The 22,284-nt window shown below is 38.9% G+C and overlaps 1 protein-coding gene across 2 annotated transcripts in view; it reads right to left on the reverse strand.

Annotated features, from left to right (window-relative positions):
* Positions 1-22,284, reverse strand: part of cacna2d3a (calcium channel, voltage-dependent, alpha 2/delta subunit 3a) — a 130,766-nt gene that overhangs the window by 58,796 nt on the left and 49,686 nt on the right. For both annotated transcript variants that reach the window (XM_085444529.1, XM_085444528.1), the window contains exons 5-8: positions 9,466-9,628; positions 4,139-4,270; positions 2,701-2,912; positions 1,645-1,719 (exon numbers count right to left, since the gene is read on the reverse strand). In XM_085444529.1, the coding sequence (XP_085300655.1) occupies positions 1,645-1,719; positions 2,701-2,912; positions 4,139-4,270; positions 9,466-9,628 (582 nt within the window). The remainder of the gene's footprint in view (positions 1-1,644; positions 1,720-2,700; positions 2,913-4,138; positions 4,271-9,465; positions 9,629-22,284) is intronic.

A 22,284-nucleotide genomic window follows, 5' to 3' on the forward strand; every position in this document is an offset into this window, starting at 1 on the left:
ACAGCAGTGACGTTTGTAGGGTTACTGAAGTTGGGCTAGCTGGTATATAATGATGTGCTACGTGATCGCTAGCGACACAGCTATGTTAGCATAACATAAACAGTGAAGCTGGAGGACGAACACTAACACTTTTCCACTTATAAAAGTTAACGTGAAGGTTCTTCATGGTTAGAGACAAATGCAATCGCATGGCAGGATGCTGTAAACGGACCAAACTTCAGTCAGGAGAACAACTGAGATAATCCATCCACAATACGAGGTTAGTCATTAATATACTGCAACAACATGGGAATAGAGCAGCTGCCAGAGAATTCAACATTAATGAATCAATGGTACAGAAGTGGAGGAAGCAAGAAGAATGAGTTTAATAAAGTTTGATTTATCTGACTGCTTTGTTTCGCTTAATGTGCCTTATAATCCCGTGCACCTTATGGTCCGAAAAATGCGTACTGCACACTGCAGTTTAATGTTGCAAAGCACCTCTTTTTAACTTCAGTGGATATTATACATGGTTATGCTCAGGATATGTCAGCCCATTTCTACTGGAAATGCCTTTTGGTTAAACTTTCAGCAAGGAATTTGCATTTGCACTGTTACATTTTTATAAAGCTTTAATGTACATAAAAACCAGCTTCTTGTTTACGTGAAAATAAATGGAAGGTTGTCTTTTTGCGCTAGTAATGTTGTGGAGTTGTATTTTGTCTCGCATCAATTATATCGTCAGTTATATCGTTATCGCAAATTTTCAAATATATATCGTGATAAATATTTTTGGCCATGTCGCCCTGCTCTAGTTTGCAAGCTGCATCCAGGACAGAAACAACTGCAATATACTGCTAACATAACTTAGCTCTTTGCAAGCACTTGCACCCACAGCTAGCATGCTAACACTAAGCTAGCCAAGAACCCAGAGAGGCGCTAAAGCTGAGTGAATACAGACGCCTTCCCAGCAGCCGACCCTGAACTTCAACAGGTAATAAACTGATGAGCCTCAGTTTCGACCTTTTCATGGTTCTACATTAGAATCATTTTAAAGTATGTGTGCTGGTTGGCATCTTTGTTTTGTGTTGTCGGCTTTTTGTTCATACCTAAATAATATGATGGTATTAGTAATACATTACTTTTTTTGAGTAAGTACCCCAACACCGATCACAATAAAGAAGGGAAAGCTCTCTCCACAATACACAAACGTTAGAGCACACAGTATACAATTCATTTGCATGAATGTAATGTCTGTAAAATGCTGGTTAGAGATGGTGGTGACTCTCAAAGCGGAGCAATAAGAATGAGAATGAGAATCGATAAGAGCTCAATAAGGAATCAAACAGATAAGTGATATTGATAATTCCTATTGCTACCATCTCTCGCTCGGATTATAGAATATTAGAATATTTCCTATCGTTAGGACACACAAACGTCACCTCAAGACTAAAGTCCTCTTGACTCTAAAATTGCACTGAGCAAATTATAAGAGTAACTTCCAGCAGCTGAACTAAGAAATGACTGGAATAGTTGTTTTGGCCCTAAAGAAAAATAATAAAAGTCTCAGTCTATTTAGAAAGCGTTACACTTAAATCCTCAAACCAGGCTGGTGTAATTATGGACTCGGACCTGAATGTGTCTGTAACATTAGGAGATACTTACATCTTTATTGGTGACATCTGCTTGGACCAGAGTTCCATTCAGGCACGGTTCCACGTAGTGCAATTCCTCATTGTACTGGAGAATTACACAGGTACAAAGTATTAATGTTCATTACTTTGAACCCAGCATTCAAAAAGAGCTGTTTAATCTACCATGAAAAAAGCAGTGTGAAGATGCTAAAAACTACTCATCTGGGTAAAACTGCACATTACACTGCACAGAATAACCCTTATGATACCTGCCTACCATTCAATGCCTTAAAAACAGCTCAAATTAGACTAAGAAAGGCAGTGATAGTGCATTCTTCCAAAGCAAGTAACTTTGCCCTTTTCAGTTTATGTGCATATGTGTGTGTGTGAATATGTTTCTTTTAGTTTTACTTCTTTGGATGTGTAGACATTTTGCCCCACATATCCAAATCTCGCTGCATGAGCATACACATAATTTGTTCCACCTCTGCAAATACTTTAGACAAAATAATACTATTTCCATTTTAGAATGTGTGCAACACCGTAAAAGTGACACAGTAATAAATAACAAACAAAAAGAGGAAACACATAAGTCAAAATGACATATCCTTTTAGAGAGAGTCTGGGGAAACAATGTGTTTCTGCCTGATTGTCAAATCCTCTTTTTCTCTATTTTTCAAAAGAAGAGTTTTCAACATGATTAGGATATTAAATGATAATGAAAACTTTGCTCAGTGAGGAAAGCGACTGAAAGTGACTGTGGAAATGTTTTGATGTGAAATCACATCAGACACACACGCACGGTCATACACACACTTGCAGAGTTGCATCACGCTGAAATACGATAACAATATTTTAGGTGCCTGAGGCTGGATCCAATCACAACTGCCTCTTTTGCATTTTAAATCTCCATTCAGCTGACTGTTAATTGGTTGTGAGCATGACAGCAGAGAAAGCTGATTCGTTCCAGCATTTCCTCTGATCTGAGAAGGAAAGATGTGGGTCTCTGGGGTTTTTTTGTTTGTTTTTGTGAATACATTTGCGCACCTATCCGAGTCTAACAATGTTCTCGACTGTGCAGACTTACAGCGATGATGTTAAAAAAATCGTCATCTCCAAGAGTGTCCAGTATGGAGGAAACCGTCTGCCTGGCGATAGTCAGTCTCAGGCCTTTCATGCTGCCACTTACATCCACCAGGATCACCACGTCCTTTGGAGAGGTGGCAGCCTGGATGTACCATTTCCGGTTTCGACAGTCAAAAGCAATAACTCCATGCTCATCTGGCTTCCATTTGATTCCTTTAAGAATGCCACAAATCAAATAGATGCACAAAGAGATGCTAAAGTACTGGAGTACTAAGAAAAGTTACCTATCTAAGCTAAGTGATAAAAAAAAGGTGGGCCAAGAAGTCATTTCTTTAAGCAACCTTTGGGATTTTGTACCAAAACATACTCTTTCTCTATCACAGTTGAATGTATCGTTGCTTTAAAAATACATTTGCCCTCACAGTATCCTGCTATGTAGAAATTATTTTATATTAACCTCCTAAGACCTGAACCGGCATGCATTTTTCATTTCTCTTTGATATTTGGGCTGATTGGGACCTGATGAATGTAAAAACGAAGAATTACTAAAAAAAAAAATTTTTTATCTAGTTTTTGTTTCTGAGAAAAATCAGAGCCACTTATGAGGATATTCGTTTAAAATATCGATAGAACAGCAGCAGTATAATGTCCTCGTAAGTGGATATCAGGCCCATGTAGAGCAAAATTGAGTATTTTGGTCTAAATAACTCAAATAACTCAAAATGTGATGTCCACGTATGTGGACGCAGGTCCTAGGAGGTTAAAACATCTTTTTTTTTAACTTATGTTGCACAATTGGCAGTCCCTTTAGCACCTTAGTGCAGAGTGACTGTTCTGACTAAAAACACTCCACAGAACACACTGCAGGGTATTTTCATGTTTTGTTTTGGGCTTTTTTCCAGTTGACAGAAAATATGATTTGATGGGTTATTTAAGCATAGAATTGATTAATGCAGTAATGACTTTGGGGGAACTGAGGTCAGATGCTTTCAGCGGACAGCTGAGGTATGATAACCGCGTAAAATTCAACAGGTAACACTGAACATTTAAAATTTTCTTTTTTTAAATTTACAGTTAAAAAAGTAAAAAGTTAAGAACAGAAAAGTAAAACACTTTCTGTGGATTTCATCATATTCAATGCTAAATATAACATCTATCCCCCTTTTTGATAATGCTTCTCCTATAAAAATATTTACGCCACCTCACCTGTGTCAAATGTTTTTATATTTTTTTCTTATTTTCTTTACACAGAGTCTAATCTCGGCAAACTTCCACTGTTCTGCATTTCTGCTCCCCTCTAGCTCATTGCTAACCTCCATTCTCCTGCTCTCAGTTACTGAACATTCCCATTTCTGCTTCATAAAGACGACTACTTAATTACAAAAACACAGACAGTCATCCCCAGATCACATCCATCCTTACAACAAACACACACTTACCTGGGTACTGCCTGAAAAAGCCTTTGGCACTGCCAAAGTACTGCCATATGAGTGATGGGTCTCTCTCAAAGTTATCCACAAACACTTTGTTCAAGGCCTCAGACCAGTACACTCCATTGACAATGGCGGAGTCTGAGTGAGAAAAATGGAGAGGCAGACAAACATTGAAGGGAGGAAAAAACGTTAAATATAAATATATATATATATATATATATATATATATATATATATATATATATTTGCAGTCTAGGAGGTTGGAGCATATATTCTCTGGTGCCTGCTCATTCAGTCATATCATATCACACGCTGCACGTCCACAGGCTGCTACCAGGCATTATTCATTTCAGAGAGATTCAAGAAAAGCAGTTAGCAGAAAAACAGAGTGAAAAATGAGAGAAGAGAAACAATATTAAAAGGATGAAAAAGAGGCAGGATAGAGGAGACTGCTGAATTTTAACCCATAAAAAGTACAATAATTATATATAGTCATGGTAAAAAGAAAGTACACCTCTTTTCAAGTTTTATGTATCAGGACATTAAAAAACTCTAAGCAGGTCTTACAAGAAAGGTGAGTACAACCACAGATGAACAGCAAAATGCTATTATTTATTTAACAAAAAGTCCAAATGTAGAAGCAGTGTGTAAACGGAAGTAAACTCCATAATTCTGTAGAGCCACGGTCAGCAGGCGTAACTCAACTGAATTGATTTCTGTCTGACTTTCTCACATTGTTGTGGAGCAAGTTTGTCTCACTCTTCTTTACAACGTTGCTTCAGTTCATTAAGATTTGTAGGCAATGGTTCTTGCACAGCTCTTTTAAGGTCCCACTAGAGCATTTCAGTGAAGCTGAATACTCGACTTTGACTTGTCACCTCTTTTCTTTTTTCATTCTGTTGTAGATTTGCTGCTGCGCTTGTGTCCTGGTGTGTGACCCAGTTTCAGCCAAGCTTTAATTGTCAGACAGGCAGCAACACTTTAGTATAGAGTGTTTATACTTTAGTATGACCTTGATACACAGGAGTTCATGGCTGACTCAATGACTGCAAAGTGACCAGTTTCTGTGATTGCAAAAAAGGGCCAAAGCTTAACTTCTCTGTCGCCCTGTTTTACAGCTGGTGTGAGATGTTTATGTTGACATGCTGTGTTTGACACTTGTCTTGTCTGAACATTGTTCCAGACGTCTTGTGGTCTGTTCAGATGCACACTGGCCATCTAAGCTGTGCTGCAATGTTCTTTTCAGAGAGAAGAGGCTTTCTCCTGGCAGCCCTTCAAAACAACTCACTCCTTTTCTGTCCATTCTGTCTCTAACTTTAACATTTAACACGCTAACTGATGCCTGCAGAGTCTGAGGGGTGTTTTGCGGTTTTTCTGAACATTGAACGACCTGACCTTGGGGTGAATTTGCCTGGACCTCCACTCCTGGGAAAACTGCCTTCAACATTTTCCACTTGTGAATAAGCTTTCTCGTAGTTGGATGATGGATTTAATATGTTTTGGAAATGGTCTTGTAACCCTTTTCAGGCTGATGCGGAGCATTCAGCATTGCTGATGACTTTCCTTTTTGGCATTATGTTCACACAACCCCGAATGCTCTGGAAATGTCAAAATACAAGTTTACATTTTTGCAACACATTTAGATTCATCTATAAGCTGCCACAGCCTCTGCTTTATAGAGGTGCTCACACTTGGTAGTCAAATGCATCTGATTAGCCTCACTTGGCTGCTCCTCTTAATTCCTATGGACATAGTGAGGGTATACTTAGTCTTTCACACACTGCTCCTCAATCATTGTCTTAATATTTGTTAAATAAATAATGACATGGTGTAATATGTCCTGTTTTGCAGTTATTCTGAGGTTGCTGGGGACCAGATGATTTGATGTTATGTTGATGTGTAAAACCTTACTGCTATTATTTAACATTTATCTTTTCAAAATAACTTTTTTTAATACATTTGCAGTAATTTACAAACCAGTAGTTACTGCATCCTGAATTTATGCTTACAGTTATAGGCTTAGTGATATCTATTCTATAAATATCATGCTACAATTAAACTCAGCTTGGCAATTAAAAACCCAAAAGAAAAAATGACCAATTTAAGACAACATAAGGGTTACTATATTGGTGCCAATAGATAGACAGACAAACAGAGACAGCTATGAACTTCAAGCTAAATATTGCATCAAGCTGCTAAAACTGGAAATGTGGGCTTATTCATTGCACGTCTTCCACAATAACCATGTGCAGCTATACACTGCATACATTATGTGCAATAGTATTTGCTTATAATTCTGTCCAAATGGCAAATCCAATAACTAAACCTTCTTTTCAATTTGCAGGCTGAGAGCGTTATGAATGTACTGGTTAGAGACCAGACAGACAAGCTTATTATAGCTGGTTATTACTTGGTTCAGAAGCGGGGCGAGGAAGATGGGAGCAGAACAGGATGCACAGACAGACAGACACAAGTGTGTGGCAGGACAGACACAAAATATACCCTTTAGACTGCAATAAAAAAGACAGGAAGGCAGCTAGAAAGAGCTAGAAAATTACTGGGAGACAGACAGACAAGTACCTAATGGACAAAGAGAAAGAAAAGCAGATAACAGATTCCCCATCATTGTCTATGCTGCCAGCATTGTTCTGCTGTCAACAGTCATGCCAATAAGCCATGATTGAATTATTCCTCTGGAAGCTAGCACACTAAAGCCCTCTCTTGATAGTAAACACCCATCCACCTCTATGAAGTGGAGTTGAGAGGAGGCTGGATTTGATCCAGCCCATATTTACACAACAATAGTCACTTCTGGTGCAGTTTGAGTGTCTATTACAATCTCAGCTCATGATGAGGAAGGAAGTATGGGCTCTACTTCCCCATTAGCTGTCATTTAAATTCATCTCAGCTAATGCACTCCACTTCAGTCTAAGAAGCTGCCACGATCATTACAGCATTGTACACTATATATACATGTTCATGTGCACAAATATTACTTTTATTATCCTGAATCACACGATTCAGGTTATTGTCATCATTCATGTTATTAGGTTACGTCCACTGATCAAGGAGGAAAGCTAAATATCACGAGTAAGAAACCATGAAGGGAGAGAATTGGAAAAGCATTTGCTCTGTGTATGTATGAATATACGTACTGGATTTACATACGTGGACTGTTGTGACCCCCTTTAAATGTGTGCATAGGTTTACTTTTCCATGTCACGTTTCTGTCATTCAGCATCATAAAAATGACTGTGTGAGATATATTTTTGAAAGATGGATGTTTGAAAGTGGCGAGCTCCTTTTGCGATTAATTTCTGGAGAGGGGGAGAGCTCTCTGCTGCCATGGACCTAAACTGCGATTCATCACAGCTGATGCCAAACAATTTATGAAGTACAGAGGCTACAAACAGCTCTTCAGCAGCATTACGAACAGGTTGAGATGACTGCGATTGACTGTGTGGGAAAAACTGCTTTTTCATCCCAGAACTTTGCTCAGAATCATTATCAATTTAATATACTGAAGAAAAGATTATTGAAAGATTACCTTCAGATTTTAGTAAGATTGTTAGACTGCCTGCTAAAGATTTTTTAAAAGTTCTAAAAACTTGCATTACAATGACCCGAAACACTGCGCAGTGCAATAGCATCAGATGACCCTTCAAACCTTAGATTTGCTACTAAAACTGGCCTTCTTGGATCATTTTTCATCCTCTCAGCTGCACCTGTAGCCCAAACCTGCCCTGATATAGCACCTTGTGTTTTCCAGCACAGGGCTATTTTCTGTCTGAACACCTGCGAGCCCCCTTTCTGTAAGATCGTGGTACTTGTAAAAAAATATAGTGCTAGCTAGCATCCTGTAACATTAAACATAAAAAGTGCAAATCCAGCATTAAAGACATGCACATGCAATTGTCACAAAATTAAAATTTATTGCAAAAATGGTTGCAAATGCTTTAAATAATTGTACACATACATTTTCTTACTCTAAGGACATATAAAAGAGACGTAAATGTCTTTTAACAGAAAAGTGAGGCTTGAAATCTTGAAAAGCTCCCTGAAGTTCCAGCTAATAAGCTGAAGTTATTGCTACTCACGAACAAATCTCGCAAAAGTAAAATCTTTAAAGCTGCGTGTGTGTATTAGCTTGTATGAATGTGTGTGTGTAACTCTACTCATTTGCCTGTGAATCAAATCAAAATTACTTTTGCTCTCGCTGTATCAGCCTACAAGCCTGCCAACCCCAGCTCCTAGCACTTTCATTCATTTCATTTCATTCATTCACCTCCTGTCACTCTCACTTCCTTCCTCTCTTTTTTCCACCTAGCTGCAATTAATCTGTTGCTCAGACCTTCCATCAGTCTGACTTAACCTACTTTCTTTCTCATTTACGTCTCCCTCTTCCCTTCTCGCTCTCGCCCTATAATTTCTTTGCCTCTGTTAGCTTGGTTAAGTTGACATGACATTCACGCTGTCCGCTGAGCCTTGTACAAGGCCATGACTTCTCGAGTTGTGGTAGTGGAAGTCTAATTATTTAACTGCTAATTAAGTCAGTGTGTGGCAGGGATGATCCAAATAGTTAAAGTTAATGAATTCAAATCTGCCTCCGGACATGCGCATCAGCTCACACACCAACTGTGTTTCTGATTCCACATTTTTAGACCAGTGTTTTTAGTCGTTTCTGTGACACAACAACAACAAGAAAAGTGATCTCAACATGTAGATTAACTGCTGAACTATAAAAACATGGTGTCTGTGAAGGTTCTCAGTCATCCAGGTCATCGTAGTCAAAGGAGCTTGCAAAGAAAAGCGTCTGGACTTGCCATGTTTTTGTCTTTTTGTCCACTAGGTTTATATCTGGGACTCTCCACCATTTGACCTTAGAACTGAAGAAGCTTCTCGGATGAGAGGTGAAACGTCTTCAAGCAACTTAAAGAAGTCCAGGCGCTTTTCTTTGCAAGCTCCTTTGACTATAAAAACATGGGTTTCATCCACATACCACAGCTTGTTCTGATGTTAGGACCACAGGTGTGAGAGTAGGTAGGGGCGAAAAACCTAGTATCTCAAATTGTAAAACAACACTGATGTCTGAAATGCTCCAGGCCATTACTGATTGGACAGATGCAATTGTGTCACTGTCACATAACCTGATCTTTGCTGATTGGCTGGGAGAAATCCATGTGGTTCTACACCCTGAGTCATGGGGAGGCCAATTTTGATGTCCATTTAGTTGCCACATATCTTTTCTCACCCATTTAAGGGTTAAACCAAGCCAGTATTGTGCACATGCATTTTGAAGCACTTTTACTTTACATTGGGGGTCGTGAACGTACCTTTGTTGTACATGTTGGTGGGGACTTGCACCACGCTGAGGTTGAGGTTGACTGACAAGTTGTTAAAATGGTCATTGGGTTGCAGGATAAATTCCCCTCCCAGCTCTACACTGTTCCCCTCCTCATCCACCTCATTGATCAGCACTGCATTAAAGTATTCATACTAGAAAGAGACAGAAAGAGAGAGAAACAGACATAAAACAAGGCACACACACAACATAACATACACAACACAGCTAAACAGTCCCTGAAGCTGCCACACAGAGTCGATATTGCGTACTGTGGTAACCTGAATCCTTGGATGATCCCAGACGTGCATGTTGTTACAGTGGAAAGCTGCTGAGTGGACAGATCTCTCCTCAAACCTCTGAACACTCCCTTTCTAGCTAGATGTTCTGGCCCTGGTGTATTTTTAGTACTGCGCATACTGGGGAGACTATTAATAAATCATAAAGCTGGATAAATATAGAGCACATGACTCCCAGCATCCCAAAGGCTCTTAAGTCTGAGATGCCATGCAGGGCAATGCCTGCAAAGGCTACAGTTAAAGCAGAACAAAAGACAACAATTAGATGAACACAGTGAAGCAAGCGAAAAACATCTCAGTGTTTACATGGAAATAAACTATACAGACACATACAGAGGAACAAAAAGCTGAAAGCAGCATGTTTAAATGTTCTTCATGACTTGACACTATTTTTGATATAAAAACAGTCTTTAGTTGTGTCATCCATCCTCTTCCTCTTATCCTTTTCAGGATTATTTACAAGTGTGGCCAAAAACTCCCAAGTGATGCCACATTGATTTTGACATTCAAACCACCACCCCTACATTTAATTTAAACAAAATACAGTTTTCTTCAAAATGATTACAAATATGTGGGTCCTAACAAATGCTTTTAAGCTCTGCTTAATTTCTTTCTTACTTGAATTGAAACATCTACATCCTTTACTTTGTGTTTATTCTCAGCAGCAGCAGCAACACTCCCAGGTGTGCAGTGGCGATTACATGGCTCACAGTCACAATGATTTCTCTTGTAATCAAACAGAATAAGGTCTGAAAAGGGCTCTTGACAAAAATGAAAAGCCGTTCCCTCAAGTCTAATACAAAGCCTCCGTACATGTGCTATCATTCAGAGGGGCACAGACACTCTCTGGACTTCCTGAGGCATGAGCTGTAACTGAAAAGACAGCAGACTGAAGTAAAGAGTCAGTCTGTATGGAGGCAAGCACTTAGCCCATAGACCTACAACGTACCTCAGTAGGCCCTTTTCTACATGGGACGGAGGAACCCCTTTGCCCCATCAACCCAGTTCTCTATTCTGGCACCAATAACCTTCATTTGGGCTAAATCTTTCTAGCGTCTCTGTGAAGCACCATCATCCCTTCAGCACAGAGCAAAACACAGATAAAGCCATCAATTAGGCTGGCAACAACAGTGCCTATCGGTGTAATTAATCAGGCCTGATTAGACTTATTAGCCTTTTATCAAGGGGAACACTGCCATTTCAAGGTGAGATCAGTGTTGCATATTCTGTTCCATATTTTTAGGCTTTTACCTGCATCTTTCTATTCCTGCATGAACACAAAAAGATCAGGCCAAGCATTTTAGCATAAGAGGGAAAAAAAAGATGAAATGACCAAAGCATACGGAGCAGCGAGCAGATTAAAGAAACACAACATTATAACATCAGCCACTGCATGAGATTGCATCCGTAAGCATTTACTTACAGTACAAGCACATTAGTATGCAACTCACTAATGTTGGGGACTTGACTTGTAAAAAGAAATCGTAGGCACATTGACCTTTATGATGTTTGGAATATCATCTATTCTCTACAACCAGTTTGGTACCTGTGTTTTCCAGTCCAACAAAATGAACAGGATTTAAATGAGCTGACTCTGACACCAGCATTTTCATGTCTGTCTTGCTTTGGGGAATCACTTCAAAATGTGCCTTTAAAGATAGAAGGAAGTGCGAGGATATTTTAAAGGGTTTTCTTTAAGCCTGTAACCATGAAACAAACAGGCTGTTAACAAATACAAATGCAGTGAAACAGGATAAATTTTCACTGCTTAATGATAATTATAGAACAAAATCAGGAAAGGAGACGAGATGAAGCTGCTGAGAGGGACAAATAGAAAATATTAAAAATAGATATGTGCAGAACTGTGAATGATACGTTAGCCTGTGTTCACAGCTATATGTCATTCCAATAATGTATTAGAATATATATCTTGTCTACAATACCACTTGATCTGGAACTCAGAATCTCCCTCAAATCAGAAATCGAGAAATCAGGTGTGATTGTAAATGACAGCAAGATTTTTTATTAATTAATTTTTTTGTTTGTACTTGACCTAACTGTACTTTTATCCACTGGTAAAGAAGGTCTGAGTTCCTCGGACACAGCACAACTGTACTTAAACCTCTCAGAGTCGAGCTCCAGGAGGAGGAGAACCTTTCCTGGAGTGTGAACACCTCCGAGCTGCTGAAAAAGGCCCAACAGAGACTGTACTTCCTGAGAATTCTCAGGAGGAATAACATCACACAGAGACTGCTGGTGTCCTTCTACAGAGCCACCATTGAGAGTGTTCTAACTTACTGCATATGCATCTGGTACACTAGCTGCACAGGGGCTCAGAGGAAAGCACTCCAAGGGATCATTAACACCGCCCAAAAGATCACTGGCTGCCCTCTCCCCACACTGGAAGTTCTACACAACGCCCACTGTTTTAAAAAGGCATCATAAAAGACACCTCACATCCTGGCCACTCCCTGTTCGAACTGTTGCCCTCAGGCAGACGGTACAGGGCAATCAGAGCAAGGACTAATAGACTCAAACACAGCTGTTATCCAACTGCAATAACACATCTGAATACTACAAAAAAATGTCCATCACGCCACTCTTGTGTTAATCTATGCACGGTCTGAAGCATGTGTGTGGGAATGTATGTGAATGTTTTACTGTTATATCTTATTAGTATTTTAAGTATTCTATCTATTTTATTTATTGAATTTTATTGTTTTATTTATATTTTGATATTGCTAGGGATGATGCAATGATCGGGGACCATTCTTCATTTCGTTGTTCTCATGACAATGACAATAAAGTTTCTGATTCTGATTCTCCAGAAGAAATACATGCATTGCACAAAGACTGTGTGAATGGCAGTAATGAAAATTACAACTGTTGCATTTGTGGCTGTTAAATATTCAATCAAGTCTTCATTTAAATCATTTTTCACATGTTTTAAATTTGCATTACTTATTGTTGATCCTGGCAAAGCAAAACTGCTGTGAACACTGTAAAAGATAATATAATATAATATTCTAACATTATTATATTAAATCATTTAACAGTTTTGTGTTAATAAAGCAACAAGCAAAATTAAGCTAGGGGGAGTTAAACATTGAGTAGGATATCATTGCAGAGGAGCTTGTAAAACCCACTTCACAGCAGACTTGATCTCTACTTAACATGTTGAGCATTTAAGGCCAATACTAACAAAACGGGAGTTTCATGTACACAGCCCATAGATGCACACACTAATATCTGGCACATAGAAGCTAAAGTGACTGCACGTGCTTAAGGTAAAGCTCCATTGTGTCTTCACTCTGTCTTTTGCACCGTTTCTCTCTCATTTACTTGCTTTTCTGCCTCTCAACTCAATTTTCCCCTTTTGTGTTCCTGCTCAGGCTGCTTCTTATTTCCCATTGTTAGCTTGTTGTGCATTCCTCACCACCTTCTGTCTCTTCCTGGTGTTCAGCTCCCATTGGCTCCCTTCTGCATTTATGTGACTTGGCTTGTATCATCAGGGATATCTGTGGGGAAACTGTTGCACTTCCAGGTTGTCACAGACTAATATCCCTCCCATCTGCCTGTTCATTCCCTGCCTGTACAACAGGTGGGATTTTTTTAAAAAGTCCACCTGTTGTAAAATACAAATTAGCATTATTACTATTATTATGATTAAAATATAAAGACATCAGAGTTGTTTTTTTATTTTAGTGAGTTAGTGAGTTTAGTTTATCAGTTCCCAGAGTCAGAACCAGACATGGAGAAGCTGCATTCAGCTTTTATGCTCCAAACTCCCAGAAAGCCTCCGATCAGCTGAAACACTCAGTTTATTTAAATCCAGCTTGAAGACTCAGCTGTTCTCAGCTATATTGGAATAAAGCACCAAATCCACACTGTTTTACTTTTAAGTTAAAATTTCAAAACTTACATTTTAACTACTGATTTTATCTCGTGTTTTTTGTTTGTTTTTTCCATTTTAAATCATGCTTTTTATTTGTTTTAGTTTTTTAATGTCCCTGTAAAGCTCTTTGAATGATCTTGCTGTTGAATTGTGCTATATAAATAAACTTGCCTTGCCTTGAGTAATGGAATCGAATAAAAAGATTTGGGGTTTTAGAATACCTTTGCCTTATTTGAACTAGCTCTGGAACAAAAACTCAATAACGGTGTTGTTATAGCGATATGAGGAATGGCTGGCGTTTTCAGTTACCGAGTTCCCCATAAATGTTCAGATATGTTTGAGCTCAGGGACTGTGAAGGTTAAGTCCATAACACTCAGCACTATTTGCACTTCAACTGCCTTTAAGTGCTTCTTATGTAACGTTTTGACATACTGTATGTTAGCAGGCATTACTGCTGGGGATTGTATACCTCAGTGTGCAGCATGTCTCTGAAGACTGAAGTGCTGCTTTCTCTTTGTACCCCACTCCAACAAACAGTTTTCACTGTGGATTTGAAACACATTTTCTCATGCTTGCCTCCTTACCGTTCTGTTGCATCAGTAAATTGGATCTTTCTTTTTTTTACAGTCATCCACTCAGACATATTGATATGTCTTAGCTCGTTCCAATTATTGGCCTCATTTTCCCTCCTGTAACGTGCTTTCAAATCTGCTACCTATCACTGACACTACAACTACACAGACATGAAAAACTCTTCAATTTATTTTAAGCAAACTCTGTATCATGATAAAGTTGCAGTGATTTGATGCTTTCAATCAGTGTTGGCCCAGCGGTGGGTTAATCAGATACCTTTTAAGGTTAATTGTAATTTGTAACTTCAAGTCACCATTAGCAGCATAATCACTGACAACAGCAAGTGTCCAGCTCCCAAGCGTAAAATGTTCTCCAGTTCCAGGTGAGTGATTGAAGCCAGTGACAATGAGAGCAGAGTATAGTTTTGGATGACATGTGACCTAGTAATAAATATATTAAAGAGTTACCTAGGCAACCAGAGTGTGCAACATCTGCAAGCGACCAGCAATCAGCTAATAGGTGATGCGTGATGAGATAATCTCTTTCGGTGTGGATGCAGCTGCAGTAAGCACTGCTCTCCTTGTCTGTCACTTTGTCATAGCACTAAAGAGTCGAGTAAATTATCATTAATTTATCATCTGATTGCAGCTCAGATGGAAGAAAAGCAACTAAAAAAATGCTCAAATTTGAAACAAAATAGAAGTGAGAAGTGTTTCTGTGTATTCTTTATGATTATTTCTGATTACTTTGAGGTTCCCATTAAAATTATTACTTTTTAAAATGACATTTTAAACATTGTGACCTCTCTATATACACTTAAACAACAAAGGTTTCTTATAGAAGTGGCCACCTAGAAGACAGAGCAACACTTAATGACGACTCAGTTGAAAGACACAATTAGAGCTGTGCATATGTTAAGTGTTAATTGTTTTGAAAAACAGAAATGAGAAAGATAAGTCACCAGAGGCAACAGCAGTTCAAAGTACAGAAAACACAATGCTTAAAAAAAGTAAAGACATAACACAGCTAATTAATCTGCTAACAAACGCATTTATATTCACAGTATGTTGTCTTTCATTTTGATTAAAATTGCACATTTTCAATAGTGCGAGAGCGAGTGTGGGTGTCTGAATGGAGTCCAGGGCAAGCCATGATGTGTAACTGTGTGTGTGTGTGTGTGTGTGTGTGTCTCTGCATCTATGCATGTGTGTCCACGTGTGGGTGTCTGTGTTGAGTACGTCAATTATGCCATTCCAGCAGTGCAGTAAAGGAGAGCCCAGTGCCGCTAATGCAGTCCCAGATCGTAGTGTTAACAACCTGATCTTTAACGCTGCGGTGCATTACGTTGAGAGATTGTAGCATCAGCACCCACTCACTTAGTGTGGGACAGACAAAGAGGGAGAGGATGAATAAAGGGTTAGCAAAGGGTAAAAAGTGGAGCCTCTTCAGTTCCCTTTTTCAACATGCAAGCCAAAAAGGATTTATTGTGTAATATGTACCACCTCACATTAAAATATTATTATGGCACTGAGTTTGATATAATCACACGATAAGTGGATTTACAAAAACAATCACTTTCTGCCTTTAATTCTTTGGCTCGACTTTTGAACATATAGAACCACGAGACTGATCGCTAAGTGAAAATTAGCCTTTTAACAAATGCTCACCACCTGTTCAATTGCTCATTAATGCAAATGCCTTCTGTAATTAACTAATCAGATGGCAGCTACTCAATGCATTTAGATATGTAGACATGGTCAAGTTCGAACTGCCAATCAGAATGGAGAAGAAGGGTGATTTAGGTGATTTTGAAATTCATGATTTTGTGTCTCCGATGCTGTTTTGTCCTCTCTTTGGTGGTTCTGACCTGCATTTTTTGCTTCTGCTATTTTAGTAAATGTGCTCCAGTGTTTCTCTGGACATTTCACAATGTTCTACATGTGAAGATTTGTGCAACTTTTGCAGGAATGTCTTACAAATAGAAGCACATAATGCTGATTTTGTCTCTAGAATTACAAAGTGGCCGTCTCTCTAACACTGGCTGCACACCAGACAATGGAAACTGTGTTGAGTGTGGTACATGTCTATCAGCCCGTGTTCATTTTTTTAGTTACAGATCAAGATCAGGTCAAAATATTGCTTGTCAATGAAAAAAAAAACTAAAAAGCAAACACACTGCAAAAGTTTAATTTGCCTCCTAGAAGAGCACTGATGCAGTTTAGTGCAGTAAGCCATATCTCTGAAGGCTTTTGCTGATTTTAATATTTTTCCTGCAGAGAGTCAGACAGTGGATCAACAGCCTCAAGAGAAAAAGACACAACGTGTGATTTGGGAAGGATTGACCATGATGCCCCACCCTCTGGTGCTCACGTTTAAATGTAATCTTGACTTAGACTCTTTTCCCCGCTCACCTCCCTGCTCTTTTTGCCACAGTTTGGAAAGGAAGAAGAGTCCCAGAGTGTGAAAATGTGAGTCGAAAACAACCGGGGGCATGGATATAAGTAATCAGGGGGTAAACAAGACAGCAGACTGAGTAAATAACTTGGAGGAAAAGGCCAAGTAAGAGTTTATATACCTTACTTGAAATCCTACTTCACGCAGCTTAAACTGTGTGCTCACAACTTGGAGTCAAACATGTCTGGAAGTCTATAGAAGCCACATGGGGGTATAATGCACAAACACACCTCACAACATAGAAATGATCTGCGTTTATCTGACCTTTTCTCTTGGAGCTTGTAGAAATATAGAGGAAAAAGTGATTAACAAAGTTTGTTTGCATCAAATATTTAAATCCACTTGGTTTTCTTAGTTTTAATGTTAGCTTGTGGGTAAATGTAAAAATGTACCAGTAGGTACTACTTAAGTTTATTGGCAGACAAAGCATGAGGAACAACACTGAAGACTTTGCTTCCAAGTTTGATACTTGAGCTGCATTTTGCCTTTTAACAGAAAATAGTTCGATGCTTGCAAATAGTTTGAGGTGACTTAAGTCTTTTCTTTATTCTCACTTAATAATATTCTACAGTGTTGTTTCACATTATGCTGTTTTGGTATTGTTACCGAACTAACGTTCACCCATATTAATGAAAAATGTACAAACTTACATGCTTCGCTTTGATCAAAGTTTAGCTTTAAGCAACATGGGGTCTAACTGGCAGTGTCTTGATGCTCTGTGCTTGTTGCTGAGGAGATAATATTACAAACCTCCACTGCCTCACTCAACAATCAACACTGTTTCTGTCTCTGTGGGGAACCTTTTTGAACCATTTTCTGTGACACTGTTAACAAAGTACTTCAGACTACTTTGTGTGCAAGTTTCACTTCAGTTCAATTCATGTTTATTCATGCAGAGTCTCATGGCACTTCATACTGTAAGGTACAAAACCAACAATCAAACAATCCCCTATAAGTGACAGTGGGAAGGAAAAACTCCCTTTTAACAGGAAGAAACCTCCAGCAGAACCGGGCTCAGGGTAGTTTACCCATCTGTCTCAACCAGTTGTGTGTAACTGTGTAATATACAATGTGTTCAAAGCCTAGTCTTGATTAAATAGCTATTTAAAAAAAAGTCACATAAGTGCCCTACATGTGACAGGACACTGAAGCAGGCAAAACACAGACAGAGACATGGGTCAAAACATTTTTGATATTATTAAGCAACAAGCAAGTGGCTCCCTCTCTGCAGTCTACGATAATGCCCCAGACACGGGAGTATGAGAACAAAAAACAGATTAAGCACTTCTTTCTCACTGCTCCCGCCTGACTGGGGCCACATTTTCAGTCAACATCGAGCTTAGCAATTGGCTGTTTGTTTCCAACCTCCAAGGAAGGATTCACTGGCTGCAGAGTGCATGGGAGACTGCTCTCTGCTTTCCTATTTACAGTACATGAGCAATGCGGGTAAAAGAGTGAGAGAGGAAAATCGCAGCAGATTACCGTGCCAATTTCACATGGAAGCAGAAGAGCTCTGGAAAGGATAGATAAGGAAATTCCTATCAAATCGCTGCCAGCCAAATATGTATCCAATAGCAATAAACCACAAACATTTTATAATAAACTCAGAATAGTGATGGAGGAGGGTTCACCCTACAGGATGTGGTATTTTTAGCATAGCTGGCAATAATTACCATCTATTCACCATGTTCTGCAGTAAAACGCGCTATTAGAAATGCCACCATCAGAGCAGTGCAGACATGAACCATGCACACCTACACAGGTGTACATGTACAGTGCTGCAATAATATACATGCATGTTCCCATGCAGGTAAACAGCTTCTGCATTTCATGATCACACCTCAGGAATGCTTAATCATTTCACTGTTTTGCTCAGACAATTTAAACACAATTTACAATAAAAAGAAATATTTAATTTAATTACATAACATATTAGCCCGGTTACCCATAGATAAGCTATCAGATAAACCAAACATAGGCATGCTAACAAGCATGCTGAGCAAAGACAATGATCTAGTACTACCATGATGAGCCCGATAAAGAAATAGTGATTATTATACGTATGAGGTCGTCACACGATGCAAAGTCTGCCTTTGTCTGTGAAATTTAAAATTTACCAATATATTTGTTAGTACAACACAAAGATGTCTAAATATTAGGACTGAGGTCATCTCAGTGATACCTGCAAGAACAGGGTGATGATGAAGGGAGAAAGATGAATAAGATACGACGATCAGATTGAACGGCATTTAAACATTTCTTTTATAAAATAAACAAGTTAACCACACGTGTGATCCTCTGCTGTTAGTGATCAATGAATTATTCGTTTAGAAGTGACGCACAGCACGACCACGAGTGATTCTGAGTTTGCTGTGCAGGTATAAAAGAAACTGAGCTGGTTATTACTGAAGAAACCACAGTTAGCAAAGTATTTTCATTGCATATTGAAATTAAAAACCTTTTTCAGACTCTGTGTTTTGTTTTATTTTTGTCTTCCATAACAGGTTTTGGTGTCTGCAGCTGTTGAGTATATTCCTTCCAAAATACAACAGACTTCTCAGTCAGCTGGGTTTGCACGGTGTACTGTTTGAGCTGTACTCCAGTTGGTTTCTTCAGTTTGTTGCTCAGTTTGAAGCCATCTTCTGCCAGTTTGGGGCAATATCTGAAAAAATGTAGTACGGAAAATGTAGAGTACTCTATTTCCAGTTGTGCTACTAATGCTATTTTTGCTTTGCTCCTACCAGTGACAAGACAGAAGTCATAGTGGGCAACAATATTCTTTAGTTAGGTCAAATTACAGGCTTATATTTCCTTTCTTCGGTCCCTCTCACCAGCTTCCTTTTCTTTCCCTTTGTCTTCTCTTTGTCTCCAGATACATCATATTAGGGCTGCTCGATTATGGCAAAAATGATAATCATGATTATTTTCACTGAAATTGAGATCTCGATTATTTGACGATATTTATTTAACCCTTTAAGACCTACCATAGAACCAAGTCCGCCAGAGCTTATATTATTTTCTTTTATATTTTGTAGTGCCATTTGTGGGAGCATTTCAAGTTGCTATACATCAATACAACTGTTATAGCCCATATTTTAAAAATATGTATGCATTAAGTCCATAGTAATTACATTAATTGCAAAAAAGTGCAATAAACTACAAAAAAATTGAAAATCATTTTTGTTTTTTTTACATATATTTCTACTTGGAGAAATTTAAGAGGCTTATCCCTCAAAACTTTAAATACAAAAAAGTTGCAAAAAATAGTTTACAACAACAGGAAATTTATTTTGAGTGTCTTCATAGTTTTATTTTGGAGATACAGCAATTTTTATATACTGCAGGAAAAACAAAAAACAATCCTATGATGCAAATTTGCAAAGAAAACAGCAGGTGCATCAAAATAAACTATTTCCAGCAGTGCAACTCGAGTTTTAAGCATCCCAGCAACTATTCAGAAAAGTCAAACATGACTTATAAAAACACCAGTATAGGCTTTTAAGGCCTACAAGTAAAAAACTAAATTTTCCGCGAAATGACGTCACTTCCGGTTTCGGGCAGGAAATGGCGGACATGCATAGTTAGGGTGACGTCTGTGTCAATGTGGGAAGTGTTACGAACAGCTGATCGGATCGGCAAAGCGTGTTTCTGGAGTATTATGTTTTTGTTGCTGCAAGCGCCTTTTATGCAATTTTTGCAAAGCTTTATGGGGAAGGAAACCGTGACCGAGGACAAGCTGATGGCATCAGATGTAAGTACAACTCCTCTGGTTTCATATGCAAAACAAATTATTGCGCTAGCTTACACGGTTCAGGTTCTACAGGGATTTAAAAATAGTCACACAAAACGGAGCGTGCTGCTCTGACCGGCTTTAAAGGGTTAACAATGTGTTGAATAATGACTTTAAAAAATAATATAAAACAGTGTGCAAATACTGATAACAGTGCAAATGTTTGCAATATAAGAAATCAATGAAAAATGTCAACATCTATGTTTAGTGAACTTTGCAGTGTTGCTCTGTGGTGCAGCTACGACACCGTAGCAAAGTTTACAGACTGTCTACTTGATCCACGTCTGACTGAACCCATAATGTTTCCACACCACTGAAGTTTTTTTTACCTCTTTTTAACCAACAGCCGTCACTCTCCTCTCCAAATAACTTCTGCTGAGCTTTCCGAGCTTCCCTCGGGTCCTCTTCATTGTTGTGACGTATGTTCGAAATGCAGAGAGGTGCGCTCGATTTGCCACACGGAGCAGGGCGAGAGTAAAGCATGAGGGAGGGGCTAATAATCGGCTCAGTCATTTCTAATGATCGTTGAAAGCCCAGATGGTAATCGTGATTAAAATTTGATTAAAATTCGATTAATTGAGCAGCCCTACATCATATAGGTGTGGTAGTATAAGGTATCTTGATAACTGTATATCAGAAAATGCAAAATGCTCAATTTACTGTTTTTATGAGCCAGTATCAACGTCTGAAGCTAAAAAGCATTAAAGCTAAAACAAAAGGATGCTCATCTCATCACTACCAAGTAATTATCAGCATAAAGCACCACTGTGACCCCACACGATGTTATTGCATATTAAGCTGCATAGCAAACAAAAAAGACAAACCCAGTACTCCATAAATATCAAATGCACATGACCACAAAAACATGCAGAACTATATACAATACTTTCAACCCAATATTGAAGAAGACAGTTTTGTTTGCTTGCCCTTGTTTTATGAATAAATTATTAGTTAAAACCATGTTAAACGGAGCGGTTTCTCTTATTTGTTTTGTCTTCTATATGTCAGTGCATGTGTGCGCTTGGGTGTGAGCATTGTTTTAAAGCACGGTCAGAGTGTTAAATGGTGTAATTTTCCTTTACAGATCAAAGGAAGGAAATTTCAGTTTGTGGAAAAAACAAGAACATAAAAAAAGAAATGACAGGGGCAGAGCTGGACAACAGTCAGTGGTTAAATTTAGCAACTGATCCTCCTTAATAACCAGTGACAGCAGAACACCGCAGGATATTCACTGTAATACCTTTAAAACCTGACAGAGTAAACACATACTCGCTGCTGCTGCCACTAACACACATAACACGGCTGCCAAGCGATTTATAAGTAGTTTTCCAGCAAATACTCCCAAGTCGACTTAGTATCATATTTCCTCTTTAAAACTCAAGTTTCTGCTGTTGCTCCTCCCACTTTAAGAAACTTCTGAGATGTGCTCGATGCTTGAACAAACTCGCCCCGCCACATATTCAGCTATTCTGCCTCTCTCTCTCTCTCGCACACACACACACACACACACACGCACGCACGCACGCAGACACACACGCACGCACGCACGCACACGCACGCACGCACACACACACACACACACACACACACACACACAAAGTACAAAGCTGCACTCTAAAAATTAAAGCTGCTCAAATGGATTTGAGGCAGAACCATGAGAGCAGAAGCTTGGTTTGGGGGGGTGTATACAGAAATGATTAGCTGAATGCATTTGCCCAAGTCTGCAGAAGTGAGGATGGAACTCCCAGGGAGTCATTTAGAAAGTGTTGAATGTTTGAGTGGGAATGTGACAGAGATAT

This window comes from Copadichromis virginalis, linkage group LG20, assembly GCF_057382275.1.
Source record: "Copadichromis virginalis isolate Kocher_CV1m ecotype Utaka linkage group LG20, C_Virginalis_male_GT1.1, whole genome shotgun sequence".
NCBI lineage: Eukaryota > Metazoa > Chordata > Actinopteri > Cichliformes > Cichlidae > Copadichromis > Copadichromis virginalis.